The 27,417-nt window shown below is 41.6% G+C and overlaps 1 protein-coding gene across 1 annotated transcript in view; it reads left to right on the forward strand.

The window, feature by feature from the left end:
* Positions 1-22,356, forward strand: part of LOC146361038 (fidgetin-like) — a 31,427-nt gene extending 9,071 nt beyond the window's left edge. Inside the window, exon 3 of the mRNA XM_084922159.1 lies at positions 16,022-22,356. Coding sequence (XP_084778285.1) covers positions 16,022-18,300 — 2,279 coding nt within the window. The 3' untranslated portion in view covers positions 18,301-22,356. The remainder of the gene's footprint in view (positions 1-16,021) is intronic.
* The last annotated feature ends 5,061 nt before the right edge of the window (positions 22,357-27,417 follow it).

The raw sequence follows: 27,417 nt of genomic DNA on the forward strand, positions 1-27,417 counted from the left end.
ATTTATTATGTTCCTTTTGGAAATGGCTTCATGTCTCAGAACCCGAGGCTACATATGTGTTTTCTATTGTCCCTGACTGTGGCTGCAAAAATGGTTTTAGCAAGACACAGTTAAGCTAGCTTAGCATTTCAACTATAGATGTGTTTACCTAATTGCTATCTATACTTTGTGCATAGAACAATAAAAACAGAAGACTACCATGATATTTGTCTGTTTTATACATTCTGCATACTAGTGCTTTCTTTTTCTTTTCATGTCACTATCAGACATACTGTTTTTCAGGAGCTAGCTTTTAACCTGTTGTTGAGTGTATGCGCTGATGCTTTAAGCCTAAAAATCATTGTTTTCTTAGACATATATGGCACAATAACTGGATATTTGGTGGCACCTGAAATAATATTGAGGCATTTTCACATTTGTAACGCTAGCCCCAGTGTGGTGGTGGCTTGGCTTTCAGCCAGAGGACCTGTTTGTCTTGTGTGTGGGAACATGGCTTAAATTTATTTATTGTCTTTTTTTGTGTGTGAGTGTGTGTGTTTGCTTACTATTTCAGGGTTTTTTGACCACAGTTATGAAACCTGTTCAATGCCTAGGTACTAAAATTACTTGATTAGGTAATATTTTGGCCAAAGTTTCTTTTCATAACATGTTAGAAGGTACACGTCTCCTGTCTTCAAGCTTCCATGCTTTAATAATTACAATGACAGTAATATCCCATATAGTTGTAGGACATTACCTGCTGTACAGGTTGAACAATTTCCAAGCACTTACACATCAGTGGCTGTTTTAACCCTTTTACAGAATTAAACCATATATATATATATATATATATATATATATATATATATATATATATATATATATATATATATATATAATGTAGCTAATCCTCCATAGAGGATTTTACATAATTTGAAGGAAAATAATTGAAATAAGGGTCACCTGGTTGTAAGTGTATGGAGTTTGCGAGTTTGAACACATTCTAATCCCAGGTGCACGCGAACATATACGCAAACATGCCCACACACAGACACACAAAAACCCTCTTCACATTCCACTGCCTGTGGGGCGCAAATGAGAAGCGATGTCTACTCGATGCAGAGCCAGTGATCTAGGTAATCTGCCTGTGCTGTGGGAGAGGTCTATTGGTCTACAAATCAATTGGCTTCATGTCCGTGCCATTAGGCTAACATAGCAGTGCTGAGGCGCTGAGAGCAGTAAACAGACTGTTTAATTCCCCTGGACACCAGCCAGGTGTCCTCCTGCTTCCTCCTGATCCCTTTTTTCCCTTGTTTTATTTCCCTGTATTCTATCAGCCTCCTCCGTTCCTTCCTCTTCTCCACTTCACTTGCAGTGATTTTCAGTGGACAAGTGCTTACAGGAATATTGCTTGGAGGGATTGTGTGTGTGTGTGTGTGTGTGTGTGTGTGTGTGTGTGTGTGTGTGTGTGTGTGTGTGTGTGTGTGTGTGTGTGTGAAGAGAAGAAGAGAAGAGGTTTTGGCCAATGAAAGTGTCTATACTGAGTAAGTGATCCCTTGGGATGCAGTACATACACCAGGCATCCTTCTTTATCTCCCTGCATGTGTATCTCTCTCCCCTTTTCTCCGTATCACTGTATGGGTTTGTCTCACTCTTTGTTTCTCTCTCTGTGTATCTGCTCGCCTTCCTCTTTATATATATATATATATATTTTTTCCCCCCTGCCTTTTTCTGTCTGCAGACAGAGCCGGCAAACAAGTCGGTAATACGAGGATGCCGAATCAAAACAAATGCACACTCCCAATGATTAGAAAAATGCAGATTTACGTCCGGGCGGCAAAAAGTTTACCACTTTTACTGTTGCACAGATACACCGGTGACAGATACGCTAATGACTTAGCTTGTATAACGTCAGCAATTCAATTTATCCACTTGGCTGCTGTTCTGCATGTCCTGAATTGTGCTACAGTATGGTAATTGAGCCAGTGTGTGTTGACAGATGAGTGTTGTTGGCAGTATTGCTGTTGTGTGTCTCATTTCCTGCACGCTGCTGCAGATTGACTGATAAGATAAGAGGCCCATAGCAACTTCTGAAAGCTTCAGAGTGACTAACAACCTGATGAGGTGCTGTGCTATAGCTTTGATTAAGGAGGGTGCGAGGGACAGCAAAGTGTAACAGGTAGTGAATGAGCGCAGATTAAACTTACATTACCAGTGGCCTCACTGTTTGATGTTCTGCTGGCCAGTAAAGGACAGACACAGTATAGAAATCTGTTTTGTGCTTTCAGATTTGCCCATTCTGCCAGAACATTTTACTGTTGCTAGGAAACGCTGCAACCCTCGGACACATCTGGTCAGCTGTTAGTACAAGTTGTTAACAAAAGCTGGAGCATCTGCAACAACATGATACTGTTTACAAAATGCAGCTCCCTATAGGCTTGGTGTCAATCAGCTTTTTCAACAAAAGCATGCAGGGTGGATGTTCGGAGCAGAGAACTCAAGGTGAAGAAGAAATGAGTGTAAAAGCAGAATTCAGATGTTATATAGCGCCGCCGTACTGGCTTTGTCTTCCAGTAACAAATATCGTAACTTTCAAAAATGGAAATATCACAGCCTGAATTTCTGGCTCCTCTGTCAGCCTCTTCGTTCCTCAGCCTTGACTCATGTCCCTCATGGGACCTCAGTGGTGGAATGACATTCGTCTTCGAACAGGCCAGCAGAGTCACTCCTTATCTTGTGTCCCAACTCATCTCCTCAATAAATACCTCGTGCCCTTTTCTCTCTCCTCCTCCTCGTCCGACTCTTCTTTTAGGGAGCAGAAAATGCTCATGAAAAGGTTCTGACAGCGAAGCGGCACAGTAATATGGGAAGAAGAAAATAATTGATTTTCTAAAACTGTTTTGCCACTGTGAGACATGCTGTGGCACAAATATGTGAAATCGCATGCAAACGTGCACATCCAAACTGTTATCAAGGCCCTGGTCTTTGTCACTCCAAAATAGGCAGAGAAAATAGTATTTGGTGTTTTGGTTCACAGCTTCATGGTCATTGAGAACGCATTCTTTAATCATCTTTTGGCTCCTTGAGTCGGGCTATAAGAAATGAGCGTAACTATAGAAGCTAACCTTAATGCTATGTTTCTTTTGTAAACATGTATTGTATTAAATTAGTGGTAATTTATTTGCCAGTTACATCAGCAGCATTGTTCTGTGATGATCTTAATGTACAAGTAGATTCGACTTTTGTTTCAGTGTGGCTTAAATACATCAACTGTCGGCCAGATCTTAGCATAAAAGGATTAATTATCCAATCAAAAGAAAATATTTCCAGCTAAAATGCTTTGATTAACAGAAGATTAGGCATTTTATTATTCTAGCCATTTTCTTGACTCTTAAGTATTTTTCTAGACCTCTGTGATGCTGAATCTCTGGATAGAATAGCTACAGTTATTAAATTAGGGGATATATTTTTTTAGTCTACTATCTTACCTTTAACTTTTTAACCATTATCTGTCCACTTGTATCAAATAATTGCAGATAACAGTGGGGTAGTTTATGCATGCATTGCTGCATGTGAATAATGGCTCGCTGGTGTGTCCTCTAAAGCTCTCCTATAACACTTTTCACAGTTAAATTAATATTTCTGGAGGAAATCCTGGGATTGTTGAACATTTAATCTTAAGCCATGCTGAAATGCTTTTTTGTAAAGTGTTAGTCAAGTCACTTCTAGCTATTCAAACTGAGTCCACATGATAGCTAAGTCTAAGTGGTGGCAACAGCAGTGAGCAGGACATTGAGCTTTATTTACTGGGTACTTTTTATATCCTGGTTGTCATTTTAGGCCGTGAAATCTGCAGTCACCGGATAAACAGAAGCCCGTGTTCACAATACCGAACTGTGTTCATCACCCGTGAATGTGATTACAGCTCTTGATCGATAGACAGTGACACGTTGCTGCTGGATGTCACCTAAGGAGATTGTGCGCTGTGTGCATGTGTCAGTGTGTAAGAAGTACAGAGTGTGTGTAGGTGTGTGTGGGGGGTGGAGGGGTGGGGTATCCATATGCTGTCTGTGCATTTATACACACTTTGCACGCCTGTGTGTGTGTTAAACTCAGATCCAGTGTGGTAATGTGAGATCAGACGTAGCCTGTTAGCCGGAGCCTTACATCTGCTGTCAGCCACTCGCTCTAACTCTGTTAGGGATGTTATTGATTGCTCATTATTACCCCGTTCCCTGAAAGATGAGCGTCCCCTATGATCACATTAAATCTCTCCCTTGTCCAATCCTCCTGAGATGCCTTCTGCTCATCGGTGCCCATCAAATTTCTCCTCCGAGATCTGATATCAAGCAGCCTGACGTTCTTTATTGCCTTTGGTTCTCTTTGCGTCATGTTTGATTTACTCCAAATAACAGTCTCTCTTTTTTTTCCCCTAACTTGTTCTTTTTTTTCCCCTCCTCCTTTTTTGAACGGACGCAGTTTAGCTAATTGATGTTTTGAGTCTGTGTAATGGAAATAAGCAAACGTAGCTGAGCAACATTTCAAATTATGATTTGTTTTCTTTTTTATTATCGCTAAAAGATACTCGGGGGTTTCATGTTAGCTTTGTGATCTGTGTTTATTGACTTGATAGCAAACAAGAAGAGCTGACAAGAAAGTCGTATGTACTTTATTTTTTTAGAGAGGGGCTATTTTTGCTCCGCTGCCTGTTATTTAAATGGCACATCAGTCAGTTGTGAAAGGGTCGCATTAAAACCATGGTGTCAGTCTTCGAGCCTCGTTCAAAACCTACAGATGCGCCTCTGACAAATTCCTCCCCGAGCCTCCCCTTTAAAGTCCGTGCCCTTCCCTGTGCCTTAGGTTGTCATTTTCGCTGACGATAAGCAGTTGTTGAAGGTGTCACGCGTCCGCCAGCCCGTGTAAAGTTTGGAACTGTTGAAATCCAGCCCTCAGTGAGAGGCCATCTCATCGGCCCCCGCCGTCCCCATGAATAATGCAGAGCTATCGACTGTGTCAGTTGAGCGCAAGGAGACGTGGCGGCAGGCAGCTTGATATTCAGCTGCTGAAGCTGACTGGATGCCCTCACTTTGAGACAAACTGCTGGCAGACTGCTCTGACTTGAACAGACAGGACCTGAATCTGCTCATATGAGATGAGCAGCGTTGTGCTGTTGCGGAGGTAGTCTGTGTCCCAGGGAAGCTTGAGTTTCTGTTCAAGTAGGCAGAGAGGAAGAAATTTAACGTTTGTAAATCTGTATACACATGTTTTCAAATATTTGTCTCATCCTCACCTTTGCAGTAAATGTGTGTGTCCGTAAAGGAGTGTGTGAGTATGTGTGTATACGTTCTCCAGCCGGCAGCCTGCAGAGAGCTCTAGTGAGAATCTCCTGCCCCCTCGCCACGACCAGTTCAGTCTCAATGCCACCGATCGATGGGCGTATTGATCCGCTGTTTGACTGTTTAGACAACCTGTGTGAATTCCAGCATAATGCGCAGCACACTGGATTTAAAGATGCACGTGCAGGCCGCACTGCCTTGCATTCGTGTACTGTCTTTCGCATGCCTGCTGTCATACCAGAGAGCTCGTTCTTTCTAATGCTCGGAGCATCACGTGCACACACATGTGCATCCGAGTTCAGAATAAGCAGCTATAGGTTGTAGCTCAGAGCAGATATTGGTGGAGTCCAGCGCCATACACCAACATCCAACATGTCCGATCGTTCCCTTGTCAGTCGCCCCTACATCATGTATAACATTTTCCCACAGTGTGCAAAGGTGTGAGATTAAGATAAATGACTTGTATTTGTTTACGGCTCACTGTTCCCAAATATCTGGAAAAATGATTGCACAGTTGCTTGAAGGCCATGACTTTTTACCTTCCTTTTCCCAGGCCTCATTTTGGTGCTTGATGTCGTTTTTTGACCGAACTGTGAATTAGTTTCATTCAATTTTACTTTTGTTAATTTTTCTTTCCATCCAACAGCCAATAAATGATAGAAAAGGTTGTTTATTCACTAATGTCCTTTTTATTGCTAAAGCATCACAGCCAGGCATGAAAGCTTTCCATTTTGGGGGGGCTAGGAGGAGGGTTCCATTTATGTGTTTTAATACACTTCCAAACAGTTGGACTGTGAGACTGGACTCTTTCAGACTCGGTAAGAGGTGTGGGTTGGCATATCGTGCCAAAATCCATATGAAGTGTGCAGAATTTGACACTTCAAACATGAACCGTGAAGGATCCTGCAAGTTCACAGGCTGGGGGTAGAGGTTATCCCAGCCAGGGCCTCTTCAGTAATTCACACACATCCCACAGGCACATATACACACACATATACACACACACACGCACTTTTGCAGCCTTGCACGTGCGCTAAGCACGGCGGGCGTTAATCTCCACCAACTGCTGTTGAACTCTAATCTAGCTTGCTTGCCAAGTGTTTGATACACTGCAAAATCCATCGTAACGAGTAGAAAAGGCTTTAAAACCTTCTTCTTCTTTTTTTGCCCATGTGACAAAATGAGAGTTTACAGTTAGCTTTCTGTAATTGATACAAGGGGGCTTTATAAATCATGGCATTTTCTGTGGTCTTTAATAGGAAAAAAGAATTTGAAATTTGAAGTTTTTTGGTTGCAAATTGGCCTACTGATGTTACAATTGCCATCCAGTCTACTGTCTGAGTGCATCTCCACCCTACCCCTAAACCCCCCTCCCCTTCCAAACCACACACACACAACTCGGTGCAGACAGACATAAATGCATCCACAGATGGTGACACCCCGGCAGTCACTCCTGGGCTGGCTGTCTACGTGCCAGCAGCGATAACACATGCAAACACACAAAGACATATGCACACACACACAAACACACACACGGCCTGGCGGCAGCAAACACAGTGATGCATCATTGAGCATAGGCTGGTTTTTCTCTAACTGCTGAGGGGAAATCAGTGTGGTGTTAAGTAACCATTCATGTGGAGCTGAGACCACACACAAACAAACAGCGCAGCGACACTAATAAAAATACATTTACCTTGCGAGATGAATAGAATATGATTGACTAATATGAAAGTTCTCTGGCAGACATGACTCGTGGCCACATTACCGACTACTAAGCTTCTCCGTGAGCAAGCGTCGACGTATTAATACAGCTCCAGTATCGCTGTTTAATTCCCCTGACAAATATCTATTGTGCCGCTTTCATACTCTTACTTGGATTGTGATATATTCATTTGTTGATGCACTGTTAATGTTTCCACTCTGGTTCGGAGTGTGCTGTGTAGGTAATCACCCACTCCGGGGCTGCTGCGCTGCTGTTTGTCATGTAGATCTTCCTGAGGATTGTATTTGAATAATGAGGAAGGCTTGAGCGTTCTCTTGTGCAGAGTGTCTCCACGCTGCCGCAGTAAATGACCTCTGAATAGTTGTTTTGGATTAGCCATCAAAGTCTTCTCTCGAAGTGGCCAATAGATAGGTACTTCCAGAAATGAGTCACTTGAAAATGATCATTGCTGCCGTTGCCATATAAGATAATGGATAACCATTACACTCCATTTTCCCCAGCTCCTCACCCACACAACGCCTGCTCTTGAAATATGATGCATCCACTGTGCTTAGTGAGCACTTAATGTCCAAAAGCACCGTGTTTGTTGAGATTTACAACTGCGCCGGTAGGAGGGGGGTAGAAGAAAGAGTGCGTCGTCTGCGTATAATGTTGTTCACTCAATAATTATCTCATTTTATTTACGAAGACAGACAGCTTTAGACGAGGTTAGAGGCTCCCTCTCTATTATCTCCACCTGCCACCCCTCTATTGTAGCCCCCTCCCTCCTCTGCCCCTAAATGATGTCCTTCATGTCGAGGACTTTCCAAAGTTTCCGTCTAGGAGGAAGAGGCAGGGGAGTGTGTCCTCAGCGCACTCGGTTATGCTGAACAGAGTGTAGGGTAGGAGGGAAGAAAAAAAAGCAGACAAAATTACACCGCACCTCTCGTGCATTGGTAGTCAGATCGATGCCATTTCTGAAAGGATTAGGCCTCCTCTCAGAAATCTATTTTAATTACTGAACACACAGGTAAACAAAGTGGTGGTGGTTCACAGGTATGGATTTGAGCGTCAGAGGAGTATTGATAGCGCGTGGCCCCACGTTAACCTCGGGGCCGCTCTGAAAGATCCTGCCGGCTGCACTCCAGGTGGAAGCGGGGAATGCCGATGTAGCTCCGCGACCACTCTTTCCGTCAGAACGCATTGATGATGGAAACAGATTGAAGTCTACATATTGTGTAGCAAGTTGTTGCATTGCGGTGTTAATGTGTCACATTTTACTACAATTAATCAGAAGCTGCCAGCTTCAGCGTCTGCTAGTCTTCCCATACAGATTGTGCATCCATGTATAACCCTTCTAATAAGGGTTATACATGGATAAGTTGTCTGTGTGTATATCCCATGCATTCATCACCAAACTCAGGCATTTAAAACTCAGTGAGCTTGTTTTTTATTTAATCTGTAATAAGATTAAAGATTTGCAGAGCATTAATAAAAATGTAGGCTTTAGTATTTTTGGGGTTAATACTTTAATTTGTTGGTGTCCCCATTAGCTGCACGCTAGTAATAGATGAGTAATAAAACAAGAATTTGTGACAGACTTTAGTACCTTAACAGTCATTATGTCAAACTGTTTTCACTAATAGGTGCTAATGGTAAATGATTTATAAATGTAAGAGCTACCACAGTATGGCTAAGTTTAGTTTTTTTTAATACGTGAGTAATTTTTACAAATGATCAAATTAACTGTTAACTGTTAAATCTTTATAGACCAGTGAAATCATTATGATTGCAGCTGATACCACAATAACGAGAGTAGAAACATGTTATTAAAGCTTTATAAATTTTCACTCTGTGTTAGGTTGTTTATGTCACGTTATGTAATTTATAGCAAAAAAAGAAGCTAATTTGTATTTGCAGATTTATTGGAGTACTTACTCATTAATAGCTTGTGGATGAGTAATGAGCCACAGATACAAAAATGACTTTTGGCTGATTTTGCCTTCTTTCTCAAGTAGAAGCTTTCTCACCAAATACGTGTGCATAAATGCAGAGGGTGCTGTAAGATGTTTAATCAGCAACAATTGGGTTTAAGTTACATACTTTATATCTTTCCACCTATTGATGATGTGTCTGGTTTCTGCATGCTTGTGAAAGGCTTTTCTGATGAAAGAGGCGCTATGGAGATGCTGCTGAGGTCGTGACACTGTTACAGCACACTGGTGTTGAGAGTCTTTACAGATGTTTTGTTCACACGATAAGAATAATCTGTTTTGCCTAAGTGGGCTCAATGTGTGCGTGCATGTATTGTGCATGTGTCTGTCTTCATTTTTTACTTCATGACTCTGTGTGTGTGTGTGTGTGTGTGTGTGTGTGTGTGTGTGTGTGTGTGTGTGTGTGTGTGTGCAGGGCTGTCTTTGAGGAAGGAACCCTGCATGGAGCTGGGTGATTAGGCACGCTGCGCTAGTCACAGGAAATGGAGTATCTGACGGACAGGCCAAGTGCATTATAGATGAATGTCGTGCGTTAGCAGCGCTGAGCCCCTGCCGAATATCTCTCAATTTCCTCTCTGAATGACAAAAGAAGCCACGCACAATTTCCTTGATCCAGAGCATTTGTTTAACTGCGCCCTACCCATTTAACCCACCCATTCAATAGTCTGTCTAGTAAAAGGAAATTTAGACAGTGTCAATTTATACAGCTTTAAGGAAGATCTGATATGGGCAGGCAGGGGTTACGAGGATACGCCTCTGGAATTTAGTTAGAGATTTACGGTGATTTGGTCTGATTTCTCCTGTAAGCTAAACTTGGTATCGTCATTAAACATGCCCTAATATTTTGAAAGTGTCAAAAACAGATTGATTTATTTTTTTGCTCCAGAAATATTTTAGAGTTTGCTGGTTTGGCTGTGCAAACTTATCCCAAGGTCACAGATCGCTGATTACAATGGGTGTTAGAGTTTTTTAAAGTTGCTGTCATTTGTCAAATATCTTTATATCGCAGCTCCGAGCTGTCATCTTTACAGAATCCCCACCCACCGTCTTTGAGTTAGTGACAGCTCATCTCTCCCGGTCACTGCTCGCCGTCTAGACTTTGAACTCGCTCTGTTTACTTCCTTATCTGTTGTTGTTGTTGTCGTTACTGTCGTTGCTTTGCGGCAGACTAGTCGTTGTAATGGTAAGCTGTGGCTGGACTTGAATCGAAGGCTTCAAAGATGTGATTTCAGGCTATTTTCAGAGAAAAAAAGTCTGTCATGGAGGATGGAAATGAAATTAAATTTCTGCAAGCAACACTTCTGTCTGTAGTTTGGACTCGGTTCAAATAAGGTTGTTAATAATAACATTTCTGTCACTTTCTGGATTGCAATTTCTGCTCCAAAGAATAAAGATGATTTTAGTTTTGATTTTGTGCGCACATGTATGTGTGAGCGAGAGAGGGCGAGGTGAGAGAGACACTAGCTCATGACTAATTTTATAATTAATTGGCTTTTGGAGGACCTAATCACATTATTTGACTCTCTACTGTAGGTTGTGTGCCAATACAGCGTAGCCTGTGGCTTAGTCACAGTGTGCCGGACTCATTAACGAGGCAGTCCGGAGATTTGTCAAACACACACGAGGCCTGCGTGCATAGAAAAATGCACACACATATGTCATTAAACAATAGCTGCGGACTGTATGTTGTGTACTGAGGTTTTTTTGTGCCGTGATTTAGGGGTTAAAAGATGCCCTCTGGTGTATTTGATAAGGATTTGAATAACTGGCTGGTTAGATTTCCCCTGTGGTGCGTGAAAACGGGTCTCTCTTGATGAAGTTATCGCTTGTCATGCAGCTCTTTCTACTCCTCCACCTCCTCCTCCTCGTCCTCCTCTTTCTCTTCCAACACTCGGCCGAAACGCATTTGTTTAAAGGAAGGGGGAAAAAAAGAATTACGACACAATAGTTTGTTTTTGAAGGTCTCTGGTGAGTGTTTATGTTAGAAAGACAAAGAGGGGTGCACATTTGTATGCCTTGTCTTGGCGTGTGTATACGCACGCGGTGGAAACATGTGTGCCAGCATGTCTTTTTCGCGTACGCACACATACACATACGGCTTAATTATGGCGTTACCGAAATGGGCAGTTTGCTCTGACACCCCGCTTGCAGAATCACATAGCAGACAGACTTAAAAGAGCTCATTAGCTCTCTCTAAAGAGCTGTTTACTGCATATACACACACACAGAGTAATAGGCAGTTCTGTTGATGCAGATGGATGCCGAGTGTAATGAGAATTATTAGGCTTCTCTATGTGGAGGCTGGAGGAGAGGGGTGAAAAAAGCTGGCAGACTAGACGCTTCAGAAGGTGGAGAAGATTTCTGCTGGATGCTTCACCCGAGTGTATGATTTCTCTCTCTCCTTTTTTCTCTGCAACGCGTACGACTCTTGGTTTAAAAAAAAACAAAAAACAAAAAAAACCCTGCACACCTTATTGCATGTGTCTGTCCAAATGATCTGTAAATATGTCTGCCAGGTCTGCAGCCTTGCAGCTCGATCAAAGTGCTGTAACGAGACCAAAAACAAATGAATGGAAATATTTCTTGTTAAATATTTAAGCCGGAGGCCCCACGCATGTAATCTTGTAACCTTAATGAAGGCCTCTGCAGCCAAAGGCCAAATTGTGCTCCACAAGTAACAGAACAATTTTATATTTTAAAGAAAAGAGCCTTGACTGTTTGTGAAAATGAATGTGTGATGCTTTTTATAACACAGAGAAAAAAGGGATATTGAATCGCCCTTTGACAGTGAATTCAATGACTTTCTTTCAATGTCTTTCAAGGTCATTCATAGCAAGTAAAGGGGTGTAGTAAGGCCCCACCCCACCTGCACCATCACATTAGGGCGCTTTGCTTTGCTCACTGCCCCTGGTTTACATCACATTGAATTAAAGGATACACCCCTGAATGATACCAAAGTCAGTCCTCCTCCATCTCTTCCATATGTTTTGGAGAAGGAGCAGCAAGTTCAAAGTGCTCAGTTCAAAGCATCCGTCCTCATTTGAATAACGTAGCGTAATCGCTATTACCTTATTTAAATAGTGCAAGTTATCGTTTGGCCTTCATTTGCATTGCTGGGGTAATCACTGCTTCTCTGCATTAACCTCATTATAGAAGAGATGAAAGCCCCGATGGAGCCTGACATACTCTTTTTATATATGTTATCTTTATTAATGACAGTATTAGAAAGATCGTGTTTCTTTAAACACAGCACATAAGAGTTTGGTGCATGTCGGATTACAGGGAGTGAAGACTGAGACTTAGAAGGCCTTTGTTTTTTGTGTTTATTCCTCATTTCTATTACCTTCATCATTTTTATATATAACTCTTACGTCTTTCTATCCTCACCTTCTTTTGAATTATTTTGTGTAATAAGATAAGCTGGAGTATTTTAGCTAATAACACAGCTAGATAAAAAGGTACGCCGAATTACCTAAATATTATCAACAGATAAGTCTAAGAGAAAATGAACAGTTTTTTTCAGTACTTAGCATCTCTCTGTGTCTTCTGCTAATAGTTAGATTTAAATTATGTTAATTAATGTGATTAAAAAGTAGCAACACCAAAAGTGTGGCACCTTATTAAGCTACACTAGCTTTGCTAGCTGCGTTGTTTTTCTTTGGGGGGGGTTCACCACATACACTACATCAGTGAAAATGCATTCATTACTTTTTTTTGACAATGAAGGCAATTTATCATTTATGTATATGTGATTGATATATTATACCTGAGATGTGGCATTCATAAATGATAATGGCTAGAGAAAAACCTAGCTAATGCTAGTTTGGCTAGCTCTTTTATTTGATATAACTCATACCTATTTGATTGTTTTACTGTATCAAGTGCACATTAAGATCCTTTTGAATGGCAATATTTAAGAAAATAAAATGTTTTGAGTGTACATTTGAAGTTGATTTTTATTTTATTGTAAATGTGTATTTTGTTTTGTTCATAGCTAAGGTTAACAGGGTCATCTCTTGCTAACTTTCTTTTGATGTAGCTTTCGTGCTTCGGCTTATTGTCTGGCTGCAAGAGGACATGAGAATTTCTCTAAAGTTAAACATATATACTCAGGCATTAACAATAAAGCAAAAAAAACAACAAAAAACCCCAAAGCCTTAAAATACAGTTTTTTCTATACATTAATATGAATATATACTAGATGTCAATAGTTAGCCTCTGTTCAGTTTTTATAGAAAAATGTTTATTTCAGCCCAGATGGTGTCATCTATTACAGAGATAGTGTGATATATTTAATTTCTTTAAAAAGAATATGTGTCATATCATAGATTATATATTTATAACATTTGCTGCCACTTGCTCTGCACTATACCAAATTAATATTATGTTATGTCCATAATCTTCAACTGAAGCACTGTTGAATGCCCATTTAAGAAACATCTGAAGGTGGATTTTTCTGTGGCAGAATCACGCTGCAGAATCACCCTGTGTCAGCGATGCTGTTTCACTGTAGGTCTGTGTCACTGCAGAGAGGAGAGTCACTCTGAAAGTATATACAGTGATTATAGCCCCTGAATCAGATGGGGAGTGGACAGTTCGTTTGTAAGAAAAGGTCTATAATAAATAATAAATATAATATAATAATAAATATATACATGTATTTACAGATAGTTGAAGACATGGCTGAATCTGTTGTCCTCATCCATATCTGCTTTATTTGGTAATGCTTAAAAGTTAATGTTGGAACTATACAGACTTTATGTGCAGTCTTTTGCTCCTGGCTACGGATCAGACATGACGTTTAGAATACAAGCTTGAGAGCAGCCTTGAATTGTTTAATATTTTCAGTGATCTTGTTCTATTAAGGATTGATCAATACTCATTGACACTGGCTTACTGACAAAATAACAAGAAAAATAACAAAACTGCACCCTCTGATGGACTCCTGGAAACACATTAATTTTTTTCTGTGGACTCTCTGAGCTACTCAAATTAAAATGGTTACACTGCTGTATGAAAGCATTGGAATCATCACAGAGGAATGTGACTTTGTAGCGTTTTGTCTTTGCAAATAGTGCTCTTTGGCAGTTGTGCAGCCATTTTTTTTAATATCTGTTAAATTTTTCTTTGCTGGTGTGAAATCTGAATTTTGCCTAGAGCGTTGTTCTTATTTTCTCCTGTTTTTGGAAATGTAATTTCCTGTTAGAAATACTGTCCTTTTTATATTGCTGCCTTCACTTAATATATTCTCAATATTAAAAGAGCCTCTTAGCTAGTACAAAACTTCACCCAGCTCTATCTGAGGTGTTCCCTGCTCGCTACACTGGGAGGGTGATGGGCACGCCAGCCCCGGCAAGACTCCCCTCGGCTAAAATGTTGTAAATTAACACAATTAGCAGATCGCCATTCTGCTAATTAGCCACTGGCGTCTGCTGAGAGATGGCTAGAGAGAAGAATCAGAGAGGAAATAGGAGTCTAGGGATACCCCCACCCCCACCCCTGCCTGTGTTGTTACCAAACAAACACAGGGCCTTGGAAAAGAGAGCAAGAGAGAGTGAACGTGTATTTGTTTGTGTCTGCTTGCTTTCTGCGTTTTTTTCCCCATGTTTATGTGTTTGCAGTAGCATAAATGGATGGGAGGAAGGGAAGATTTGCTCCTCCGTGAATGCATTTTATTGTGCGTGCCGGCTTTATTCACACAAGCACAAAAACACACACATAAACCAATTTTGAAACAGGGATTGCTTACTAGACCCCCAGCTGTGGGTCTCTACATGCAACCGCTGCCAGTCAATAAGTCGGAGGAAGTAGCTTAAATGACACCGATATTATCCTTTATTTGTGTGCACTAAGTCAAATCAAACAGGGTTCAATCTGCTGTGCGGCTGCTGTGATTACGCCCAGTCCAGCCTTTGATAGTGCCACGGCTTTGATAGTGAGACAACGATGGAGCCACTGTGTGACTGTCAGTGTTTGCAGATGGCATTGGCTGGGATTAAAGGAAACAGTGGCTCTCCAGCCTCCTGAGGCAATAAAGGGGAGAGCCAGGTGAGTATGTCTGAGATGAGAAGGAGCAAAGGAAGGAGGGAAGGGGAGGGAGGCGAAGTGAGCACAGAGGGACTAAATAAGAGGAGGGGTGGCTTCGAAGAAAGGGAGTGAAAAGTGGAGATATATATCGAAATAGATGGAGTCTGAATAAAAGGAGGTGAAGAGAAATAAAGACAGATCTAGCAGGAGGGGAGGTGGAAAATGGATAACAAACAAAAGCAAAGAGGAGAGAGGCTGAGAGTGAAAACAAGGCAGCAGGGAGGCATGAAGAAGAGGCAGACAGAATGGTAAAGAGAATGGTAGAGAGAGAGAGGTCAAGGTGGAGCTGTGCAGAAAGGAACTAAGCTTGAGACACAATGTGTTGTAATTCATAGCTCGCTACAGCTCCTGCGTGTGTGCCTGTGTTTGTCTGTCTGGGTCAGTGGATGTGCGTGCGTGCGCGTGTGCTCATGGACGTCTGCACGCCGGAGTGCAGGCATAGATGTTTTTTCTTTTTTTCTTTTTTAAACGCCTGTGTGTCTGAGCACAGGTTTGTCTTTAAGTGTGTATTGAATGAAAGTACCACAAGCAGAGGTGTGTGTTTGTGTGTGTGTGTGTTGCTTTGTGGCACTTGGCGAGGCGCATTTTCAAACCCATCTCCAGCCTCCTCAGATGAGCCGGGGATTATAGAGTGACCCTCAATGCCTCTGTCTTATTGGTCTGGCCAGGGTGCATTAGGCTGCCGTAACCAGCCATCCCAGCGTCTCTCTGTACCGCACTTTACCTGCTGATGTTCTCTCAGAGTCCTTGTGAGCTGTAGGATTTAACAAATCTTGATTAGTTGGATCCAAATCCATAATAACACACCAAATAACACACCAAACGCCTCAAGATAAATATCACCTTTTTGGACAGTTTTAATTATTGTTCAAATGATGTTAGCTTGACAGTGTGTTAACGCATCTTTGTCTTTTTTTCCTCAGGCGTAAAGATGCAGTGGACCCCCGAGCACAGCCAGTGGGCCGAACAGCATTTCGACATTTCGTCCACCACGCGCTCGCCAGCCCACAAGGCTGAGGCATACAGGGCAGTACCTGGCCACCTGCAGCGCTCGGCCACCTACCAATATGCCTGGGCCAATGACGACATCTCGGCACTCACTGCCTCCAACCTGCTCAAGAAGTACGCTGAGAAGTACTCTGGTATTCTGGACATGCCGGGCTCATATTCGGAGACGCCTGGTGTCCCAGGAGTGATGAATGGACGGAAAGGTGAATCTGAGCCCTGGCAGGATGGTGTCTACCCCATGAGCTGCATCCCAGAGGGCATTTCCGTCAGGAAAGGGGGGGTTGCGGCAGCTTCAGAGGTGGTGTCTGGCATGTGCAGCTCTCCGGGCCTGGCTTCCAGCACCCTGAGTGAGCCCAGCTACTCCAGCAGTAGCTGTGGGAGCCACACAGCAACTGCCCTGCACTCTTCCTCCATGCCCTCTCAGGAATATGGCCCAGCGTACAGCAGCTCGTACCTGCACAGCAGTTACAGCTCCCAGTCTACCCCCGCCCCGGCACTTCCATCTCCACTGCACAGCTCTGGGCTACTGCAACCACCTCCTCCTCCACCCTCCCACCCCACTATAGTCCCAGCTTACAATGGAGGCTCCCCCAACTTGTCTAGTTATAATTACCCCCCAGCAGGCTACCCAGCTCAAAACTCAGTTGGGCCAGGATATAGCCCTGGAGGAGCCCCCCCTCCCTCCTCGTACCTTCCCTCAGGCATTGCTGCACCTACACCCCTTGCTCCCTCTTCTGCTTTACCTGGATACCCATACCAGAGCCACAACCTGACCCCAATTGCCCCAACTCCTCTCAACAGTAGCTCCTCCAACTCACTAAAGAGGAAAGCCTTCTACATGACAGGTCAAGGAGAGATAGACCCCTCTTATGGTAACTTTGGCTACAGTCAGGCAAGGAGCTCAGCTGAGAGTCCCATGTACAGGGTAGCAGATAGCAGCAGTACAAACGGAGGCTCCAACAGTGCCAGTGGTGGTGGGTTTGACAGGAGTGCTGAGAAGTCATCTTTAACTTTTAATCCTCAGAAACAATCCACCATTGCATCAGAGCAGCAGAGGAAGTACAGCAGCCAGGCAACTGGTGGGCCTCTGACTCCACCAGCCTACGTCTCCTCCACCCTGGGGGGTTCCCGCTCAGCAGACTCTATTCCCAGCTTTACCTCCCCCTCCCTCAGTGAGCAAGGTCCTGAAGACCACCGTCTCCACCTTTCTCACTCAGCACCTGGACCTACCTCCTCCTCATCCACTTCCAACTCCCGGCCTGCTGAAGAACAACTAAAAACCAGTGATCCTCACCTCCTGGACATGGTTACCTCTGAAATTGTACAGCAGGGGCCACCAGTGGATTGGTGTGACATTGCAGGTCTAGAACTTGCCAAGGCTACCCTGAAGGAAGAGGTCCTGTGGCCCATTCTGCGTCCAGACATGTTCAGCAGTTTAGGACCAGCCCCGCGTTGTGTGTTGCTGTTTGGCCCCAGAGGCAGTGGCAGGACGTTGCTGGGACGTTGCCTGGCCAGTCAGCTGGGAGCACCATTCCTACAGCTCAGCGGCTCAACACTGGCCACAAAGTGGCTGGCAGATGGAGAAAAAATCATCCGAGCATCATTCCTAGTGGCACGGTGCCGGCAGCCCTCAGTACTGTTCATTAGTGAAGTGGACATGCTCTTGTCTGCCCACCTCAGTGAAGAGAGCCCTATCAACCGACTTAAAGGTGAACTTCTTGCCCAGTTAGACTCACTTCTTATGGGCTCGGGCGAGGATGGAGGCAACCAAGTATTGGTGGTTTGCTCCACAAGCAGACCACAGGATATGGATGAAGGACTGCGCAGGTACTTTTCCCGGAGGGTCCTGGTGCCTCTGCCGGATAGCGCAGCTCGACACCAGATCATGAACCAGCTCTTGGCCCAATCTCAGCACAAATACTGTTTGAGCGAGGAGGAGCTGGCGCTGCTGGTCCAGCGTACAGATGGTTTCTCAGGACTGGATCTGGCCAGACTCTGCCAGGAGGCTCTTGTAGGTCTGTTACATGTCTCTGCACAGGGCGTGGACATGACTGGTATGATGCCCAGGGGACAAATCAGGCCCCTCACCTACCAGGACATTGAGAGTGTCTTTTGTAAATTCCAAGCAAGTATATCGCAGAAAGAGATTGACACTTATACTGAGTGGAACAAAATGTTTGGTTGCAGTCAGTGAAAAGATAGATCCCGCCCTTGAGAAAAAGAGGTTTCCACAATTCCTCCCCTCAGGGCAGAAGCATTGTGCTGAAGGGGAAAGGCACACAAAAGGCCAACACAAGCTCTCACAAGCAGGGTTTAGATGCACCAAGAGAGTCGCTTTGATGAGACAACTGGCAATTTTGCAGTTAATGAACAAGAGTTTTAATTTGAATGCTCGACACTCCAGAAAGCCAGGGATTGTTTACACGTTGCAAGCAAGTTGGCTTCAGACAGGACACCCCAGTGTCTGTGTATATATTGTTATGTTGTTGTTCTTGAGATTTAGTTGGCTATCCAAGTGCCTGAAGTGGTGCTTTCTGAGTTTATTTGTTTATTTGCCTCACAATCTACATTCATGGCATGAGCTGATAATTATTAAGAGCTTTAAAAACTTCAGCGGCATGTCTGAAAGACCCAGACTAACAGTCACCATTGGGTGGTGGTCAATCGACCTTTATTGTCTTACTAAGAGCAGAAATCCATTTGGGCTGCAGTAGCCTGGGCCCCTGACTCTCACCCATGTTTCTGATCCTGTGTCTGCAAAACAAGCAAACGTAACAAACCAACAACCAACACTCAGGAAAGCGTTTGTGAATTGTACAGTACCTCAAGACATCTTCACGAAAAGCACTAAGACCTGAGAGGAGAACCTGGCAGTGTGAGGTGTACCTCAAAAGACTAGGCTAAATAGCAAAGAGGTGGCAATGAATGTACTAAATGTGTTCTGGATTGGTGGAACATATTCTATAGTGAGAGTAAAAACATTTTGTCCTTTTCCCCCCCTCACTGCAGGTGCTTTAGTTACCTGTTTCTACTTGACCAATCCTTATGAGCTTATTCCCATTGCTGTTTCAAAATATAAAACTGTGTTGTTTTGGGGTTTTAAAAGATGGGCAGGTGTTGGGGTGGTGGGAGTTGTACATTAATTAAAACAACCATAATCAACATTGTCTATAATACATGATCTAGGCTATATGGTTTAGCTGCATGGAACCGCATCAGTTATCAGCTAACTCCTGCGCAAAATATTCATCATACATTAAGCGAGGTATTCTCTGATCTTGATGAACTTAAATGGAAGGAATCATTCTTCATATAAATATACTTATTTGCTTTTTTAACCGAGAGATCAGGCTAGTACCAACAGCTGTTTACGTTAGCTTGGCATAAAATATGTTAGCCTGTTAGACTGCAGCATGTTAAAGTTAACCAGTTAACTTTTTAAACACTTAACAGTGTTTTTGCAGGGATTTTGCAATGCTAAGCTAACGGGCAAATGTTTGTAGACTTGGCTATCTTTCATAAAGAGAACAAATAACTGTATTTCTCCAAAATATCAGTGATATCAAAGAAAAAATACTGTCTTTTTGTGTGGGTATTACATTATTGTTTGACTTTGTCTTGCATGGTTTTGAGGAAAGCATGTTTGTCAGTCAGCATCAAGAAAGCGAGGCTTGGATATTGCCCTTACCGAGTCAAACTGAAATCATATTGTTATTTTTTGCAATATAAACAAATGTCGTATATAAATATGCTTTTAAATTAACTTTTAACTTTGATATCACTAAAAGAACAGAACATGCTCATACAACCATAAACACCAATCAGACATTGTAACAATTATGCTGTGACTAAAATAGGAGCACTATGAAAACATGGGTCATATCATACCTGTATAGGTGCACCATTTTACAAAAATTACATTATTGCTTTATTTGCTATATTTTATTGAGGTCTTTAACAATTACTGGTGTTTATTTTGAAAAAAAAAAAGAAAATTAATAGTAAGTCTATTTTTCATTGTGAAAATGAAATTAAATAAGAAGTGAAATATAAGAACATGGTTACAGTTTTTGCACACAAAAAAAAAAAACTTGGTGATTTAGTCACGTTACCTCTAAGGCCCTCTTAGCAATGATCTCTGAGTAATGTTACCGACTTTGACGTTTTTTGGGGACAGACAACAAAAAAATCTAATTTGAGAGATAGTTGTGCTGTAGAAGATGACACAATGATTTCAGTTGGACTTTGGTATCATAGATACATTTGTAGGAATTTCCGCTTGTTAAACACTGGCTCAATTTCCAAGACACAGATGACGCTTAGCTATAGACAAAAACAAATTCTTCATCTTCATTGATTTAAAAAAAAAAAGTTAGTTTTGTAGGCTTAATCCACATCTAGGGAAACTAACTTACCATGTTTAGCTGTATTTGAACTCAATTAGCTTCTGAATGAGATGCCACTCATGTAAATTACATATGTGGAAAGTAGAAATTTAAAGAAATTAATTCGGTTGCACGGCAGTTGTCATAACCATAATACGGTCAGCCAGGAGGTATATGCAGTTGGAATATATATGTTTTATTCTGTTTTTTTTGTTTTTTTTTATCTAAGATGACCACCCCAAAAAAACAAATCAATTTAAACAATGTCAGCGCTTTTTTTTCCTGTATCCGTATTGTCTTTCTTTTTGCAAGTTACTAAGATGGTATGAAGCACACAATCTACATACATTTGAGTTCCTACTGTTTAACATGAGTGGGAAATTTTGGCAGTAGTTTTGAAGACCTACATCACAGAACAATATCTGTTTCCCTTTGTATCATGTTGGAATGTATTTTTGTCTCTTCCTCGCCACCGTTTAAGGAGCTGTTGTGGCATGGGACTACTTAAGTCTATTGCACGTGCACTAAAGCGTTTTGTGTGTAATCTGGGGGGGGGGGGTTGTTGAAATTTCTCAACGGCATTGACAGCACTTATTTAGTTGGTGTTTTATTTATCTAAACCGCTGATCAGTCTTACCCTTTTTATCGTACCTCCTGATTTTTCTATAAGAAAAATATCCCAAAGGTACGAGCTGCTTGTTGTGTATGCCTCATGTCGCTATCTTGTAGGCACCATCAGTTCAGCACCTGGAGTGGGGTGGGGAGTTCTGCTGAGCATCAGCAAACTGATGGAAAAGAGAGACAGACAGGCAGCGTGGCAGCAGCAGCAGCACAAGGGAGGAAAGCAGAGTGGTCCGTCAGAAAACCACCCTCAAAACAATCTGTACCAGAATTCCTTCTGTCAGCAAATCCTCTGGAGAGAGAGTCCCTTTGGACAGAAAAACCTACTAATGCACTTCACAGCACACAACAGTAGCACAGGCCTTTCCTCCTCTCTCTCTCTGTCCCTCGCCATTCTCCACAAGCCGACCGACAAACCACTTGAAACACACTGGTCAATGCTACGCTTTGTTTGTTGCGTGTTTAGCGGTCCTCTTTTCATGTCTTTTTCTCCATGATGTGCTGATCTTTTCCCCTTTTTTTCCCTTTCTTTAAATAGAGTTCTTCTTTAAAGCATTTCTACCTCATGGCTACAAAACACACGTGGTATTTGATTTAGGTCTTTTACAAATGTCAGACATTTGTGGAAAATGTACTTTAAAAAAAAGACAAAAAAAGGAGGAAAGAATAACACCATGAAGTTTTGCGCAGTCTACCTCAGATGACTGTACTTAAAAACATTTAGCTGATGGTGCGACCGGAGGCTGCAGCATAGCCTAGTGTGCGTGTGCGCGTTTGTGTGTGTTACCACGTGTCCTCTCCGAGACAGACACGCACTCGTGATGAAACTGATGTGAAAACACACAAGCGATTCGTAAAGGGGGCGGGGGAATGGTTGGGGTCAACCTAAATGTGACCTGGAAATGTATAATCCAATACATTTGCTTTAATCTTCTGTGAAGTACTGTGGTTGTGCGCGTGTGAATGTGTATATACATGGGCACACTCTTTTTATTTTATTTTATTTTTTTGATTTAGTGTGTTAAATTTTATAAATTGTTAGTATATATAACACACTTGCACAACTTTAAAACAGAGTGTAATGTGTTTCTGTTGTACATATCTATACATACAATACAAATGCACCACTTGTTTATATGTGTGAATATGTTGCCATACTTGCAGTCAACTTAAATGTATTTTCATGTAATCTGAGATACAAGCAGCAACAAACAATTCATTAAAGACATTTTCTTGGGAAATTACAGCTTGTATATGTTTTTTTTTTTTGTTGTTGTTGTTTTTATTGGAAGTGTAAAGTTAAGGCTCTGAGGGATGAATTGGAGGTAAAAGATTAATAACTGAATTTATTTATCAGTAAAATGGAAAAATAAATGTATTGTCCTGCCAAAAAATAGCCCAGCTGAAAAATCGCCTTAATGAGCCTTGTGTTAGTCACCCTTGTGTGCAATTATAAAATCATCCGTGTTGCACAGGAAGCCAGCGCTGTCGCTTCTCTCATTAAAATGTAACAATTCATTTCTCTTGCTATGCTAACAGTGGCTAGACCAAAACATTAAAGCATTAATTATGTTTCTCCATCACAAAGAATTTGGATTATGTGAGTGCTCTTAAAGAAAATGATGTGCATTTACCCGCTATATTTCCTAGGTGTCATTATATAGCTACTGGTGAAGTGTGGGAAGCTGCCGCGTAGCCTCCGTAATTATCTCTGAAAACTCGAACACGTCACAAGGTTAAAGTGCATCGAGGGGTGCCGTTTTCTTTATTTTTCCACTTTGGCACATGCTACACATGCTATGATCATAAATAATTCATGACGTATATACATCTATTTCCCCATCTGATTTTTCGGACACAAAGAAATAACCCGTATTTATGACGCTATGGTTGATCAGCAGGGGACGTTATTGGAAAATTAAGTCCAGCAGCCGGACTTGAGCTTTACTCACAATTTCAAGGTTTACATTCTTCCAGTGTGTGCGTTAGTACCCCGAGGTTATCTGCCAAAACACTGTCCTCTTCATTTTCTAAAGGTCCTCCTCCCTCCATAAGCTGTGCCTCACACCTTCGCTCAGTCTTTTGCACAACAATTAAAATATGTTAAGTGATCATTTTCCTTAAGTAGTCTTAAATGTGCAATCTATTCAAATATGAGAGGAAATTGCCCACAGCTCACAAAAAAAGAAAAAAAATCGGAGGCGATTGAACAGGGGTAAAGCTGGAATAAATTATGCAAATAACACAAAGGACTTTACCAGTTGAAAGCCTAATTTTCCTATAATCAGCACACTGTCGCCTAATATTTTTTTCCCACCTCTTATTAAAAGTGACTGTTCTTTTGCCGATCATCAGATGGCTCTATCTGTCTAGCTGCTCTTGTGAAATGACTGCAGCCTGCCAGACTAAATGCTAAAGCATTTTGCTGGAGCTTTTAGATGATGGTTACATTCCCACACAAGTAATTATGCGTCGGAGAGTCCAGAAATAAGGTTTAATTATACAGTAATCGTCTGTGATGGACACTAGGAAGTGGTGAGTACCGCCAGACTGCAATCCATCAATGACAAACCTCTGGCCAGTTTTAATTCCTCCTCATTTGCATCCTAACCTCCACACCAAGTTGCGCAAACGCTGTTAAATGTTAATAGGACCTGTCTCGCCACTCAAAATGAATGGTTAAGCCATTTTTAGTCACTTTTCTGTCTCCCTCCGCCTCCACCTACACCACCGCCACTCACTCTCTTCTATCCTCACTTTGTTTCATCTCTTGTCTTGTCTTTATCTCGCTAGCTCTTTAACCAGCTCACTTCTTTTATTCCTTTCCACGGCCATCATCTTCACACAATTCTCTTTTTTCCTGCCATCCTTTCCTCCCATCTTTCATTCTCTCCTCCTTCCTTCCCTTCCTCGCAGGCTTCGCCGTGGAGGAGGCACAGAGCGGTCATTGATGCACTAATTGGGAGCAACACTTACAGTTTTATCTCCCCCTACCACTAATAGCGGTCTGCACTGAAGCAACTCACCTTAGGATGAGGAATGGATGGATGAGTTGGAAGTAGGAGGTGGGGGGGGGGGCTTCAATGAAAATTCTTCCACGCAGTACCACAGCACAGACTCAGTGTGAGATTGGGCCCTCAAGCCATCGTAGTTAATCCATATCCCGCAGGACCTCGGACTCAATTCCCTGCTTCATTAATTGAAAACGATGGCCCTTTTTTGGTGCGTGTGAATAAAACAAGGAGTCATTTATGAAAAAGAAAAAAAAAACATTTTGTCTGGTTTGTTCCTGAAGTAGCTGCAATCTCATTATGTCTCTGTGCTGCATTTCAAAATGTGCTATCATCTTTGTCTTGATTGTCTCCCAACGTCGGGAGAGATAAATACACACGCCGCTTTGCTGTGCTGATGCCAGGACTGTTTTTCAGTGAATCATTTGAAGTCTTATCAGCCTTTATGGAAATAAAGCCTTTGCTTAATAAACTGTTTCACAGGCTTTGGGAGAGTAGCACATAAACACCTTTTTTCTCCCTACAACGCCATCATTAGCGCATCTTGTTCAATGCTTTACACATAATTGGAATCAACATCTATTGTTCATGTTCTTGACCTTCCACTTGTTTTCCAGCAGACACTTAGAAACATTGTATTACTGCTGAGAGAGGAATCTTAACTAGGCGAACACATGCTAAGTGCCTTTACTTTGTTTTATCAGGGGCACATTGCTTCACTTTGAATATAACTTGAAAACTCATACCTATCTAATTTAAATTATCTGATGAAAAATAACAATACGATACCAAGTATTTAAATATACAATTGAAATTAATTGTGCTGCCTATTTTCTATATGTAGCTGACAATTACCCATGCAGTGTGGATCAAAATACACATTAAAGCATAATACAGTGAAACTATGATATGTAGTATAATAGAAAGTCGAACAAAAAGTTATGAAAAATGAAAAATTGAAAAATGTACAATAAACGTCATAGACCATGACATTACCTCTCATTAAAGCTGAAAATTTTTTTTTTATATTAACAGTCATTCACGTTAATACTTGAGTAAAACAGTGACATCATGAAGTCTATACTTCCATTCCTTAGTATCATCTCATGGTCAGCTTACAGAAAACAACTAATCGAATACCCCGTAACTCACACTGGCTATATACAGGGAGCCCTAAACTGTATCAGATGTGCACATTGCTCTACACATCATCACCACTAGCAGTATCACTGAAATCAGTGTACACCACATTCACCACTGCCATAGCAATCTTAGAAGCATAAGCTGGGAGCCACAATCAGGGAAGCCTGTTGGAGGCTGTTGGTCAGTTAACGTGGATGAAAAACAGGTACAATAAGATGTCCATACCTGAGGCTCGAGAAACTGCCAAACAAATGCTCATAGCTCTACCCACAAGGCTAAAGAGATATACAAGAGAAGCAGAGGCTAAGATAATAAATGACTTATTTTCCAAAAATCCATTCTCATGTTTCATTTTTTTCCCCTGCAGTGGAACCTTTGTTAATTTCATTAACACCAAAGCAGCTGTAATTTATTACCAACCCGTGTACCTTAAATTACAGTTCTACACACCAGCACAAATCACTTATACCATCTTTCTTTTAGTTTTTATGTATTTTTATTCATAAACACAACACCAGCAACAACACAGTTGAAAACCAGCCCAAAGAGGCTGAAAAGCAATTTGCAAAAAGTCATTCTACTGACATTTACAAGAAGGTTACAGTGCTGCAAGCCTGACTGTTCACTGCTTTAGATACCTGTTGAAGGCTCTGGCTGCTTGATCTGAGTTAGCATACACCCAACTTTAACCTCACTCTGCTTTTTTGCTAACTTTGCATTAGCATGCTGTCTGTGCAGATGCTTGGAAATAGTGTTAGCGGTATAATATAGCTGTTTGTTATCCGGATACAGTTTGCACTTTACCATTGCACTCTTATTCTTTCATGCGATAAAAAAGTAACATTCATATCTCTCCTCGTCAAAAATTGTAGAACCGTCGACCATTTCTCTCACTGCAGCACGGGAACTGAAAACAGCTGATTGTAGCACAAAATATTTGTAACACAAGCAACAACATAACTGTAACTGTGATGTAATTGTTGAATTCAGTACAGTAATGTGTTACTGAAAAATGAAATGTAGTTATAGTAACACCTTACTTTGGAACAAATTGCACCTAACACTGTGTATTTATGTATGTATAGGCATTGACACCTCCTATTTGTTAACACTTACAGTAACACTGAAGTTAATATATTATATACAGTCTATGATTAATTTCACTTTTTTGTTTTTGTTTGTTGTTGTTGTTGATCATTTCAATGTACTAGTTGTCAATAGTGGCCATACATTCTAATTATAGATTAATGCTTTATTCTGATGCTTAATGTAGCACTTGAACCAACTAAAATGAGTAATAAAATCAATGAACTATTGGTTTACAGCTAATATTAATTGCTTGTCACATAAGAGCAAGTCTGTAAAAAAAACCTGAGTTTACTGAACTCAGTATAATATTACCTTTTTAATATTATACTGTATTTTTAACCTTGTCTCGCAGTTATAGAAGTACTCATGATACAGGCACAAAGCTATCCAGATTGTAAATGCTGAAATCACTCAGCCTTGAGTGACTGTTCAAGCTTCTTCATCTACAGTTCCAGACCCAAGTCCGGTAGTCACTCCAGCTCTCCCCATGGGGTGAGTTGGGTTGCTGCGGGGATTTGCTCCTTCAGTGCCCACTGTTGTTTAATCGCTCACCAAAAGCATTTCTGATCGTCTCTGGGTGGAGTTACATTTACTCTGAAACCTCATCAGTTCAGTCACCTACAATGAGTTCATTGATGAGTTTTAACAGGTTTTTAACAATCCCCTTAAGGAATTCTGAGCTGAATCTGAAGTGTCTAATGATTAACAGGGGAATAGATCTGTATCTGAATTTCCTGTCAAGTTTAAAGTGTTGGTTGATGAAGCAGGTTGGGGAGACAAGGCTTTAAAACACGGTTTCTATCATTTCCTAAGTGATAAGTTGAAGGGTAAGTGAGCCACTAAGGATGACACTCAGCTAAGATTCCCTTGAGAATTTAGGGGACTGCTAGGGAGATTGATAACCAGTTTCATGAACAGGCACAAGAAAAGAACTACAAATCCTACACTTCAAGTAATTTCAATTGTATTTAGATAGTGTCAAATCAAAACAACAGTTGCCCCGAGTTCAGCTTCCAAAACCTCCTTTACCTTTCCATTCATGCGCTTCCTCATGATTGTTGA

This window comes from Perissodus microlepis, chromosome 23 (genome assembly GCF_051167445.1).
Source record: "Perissodus microlepis isolate ML-2025 ecotype Zambia chromosome 23, ASM5116744v1, whole genome shotgun sequence".
In the NCBI taxonomy this organism is placed as follows: Eukaryota; Metazoa; Chordata; class Actinopteri; order Cichliformes; family Cichlidae; genus Perissodus; species Perissodus microlepis.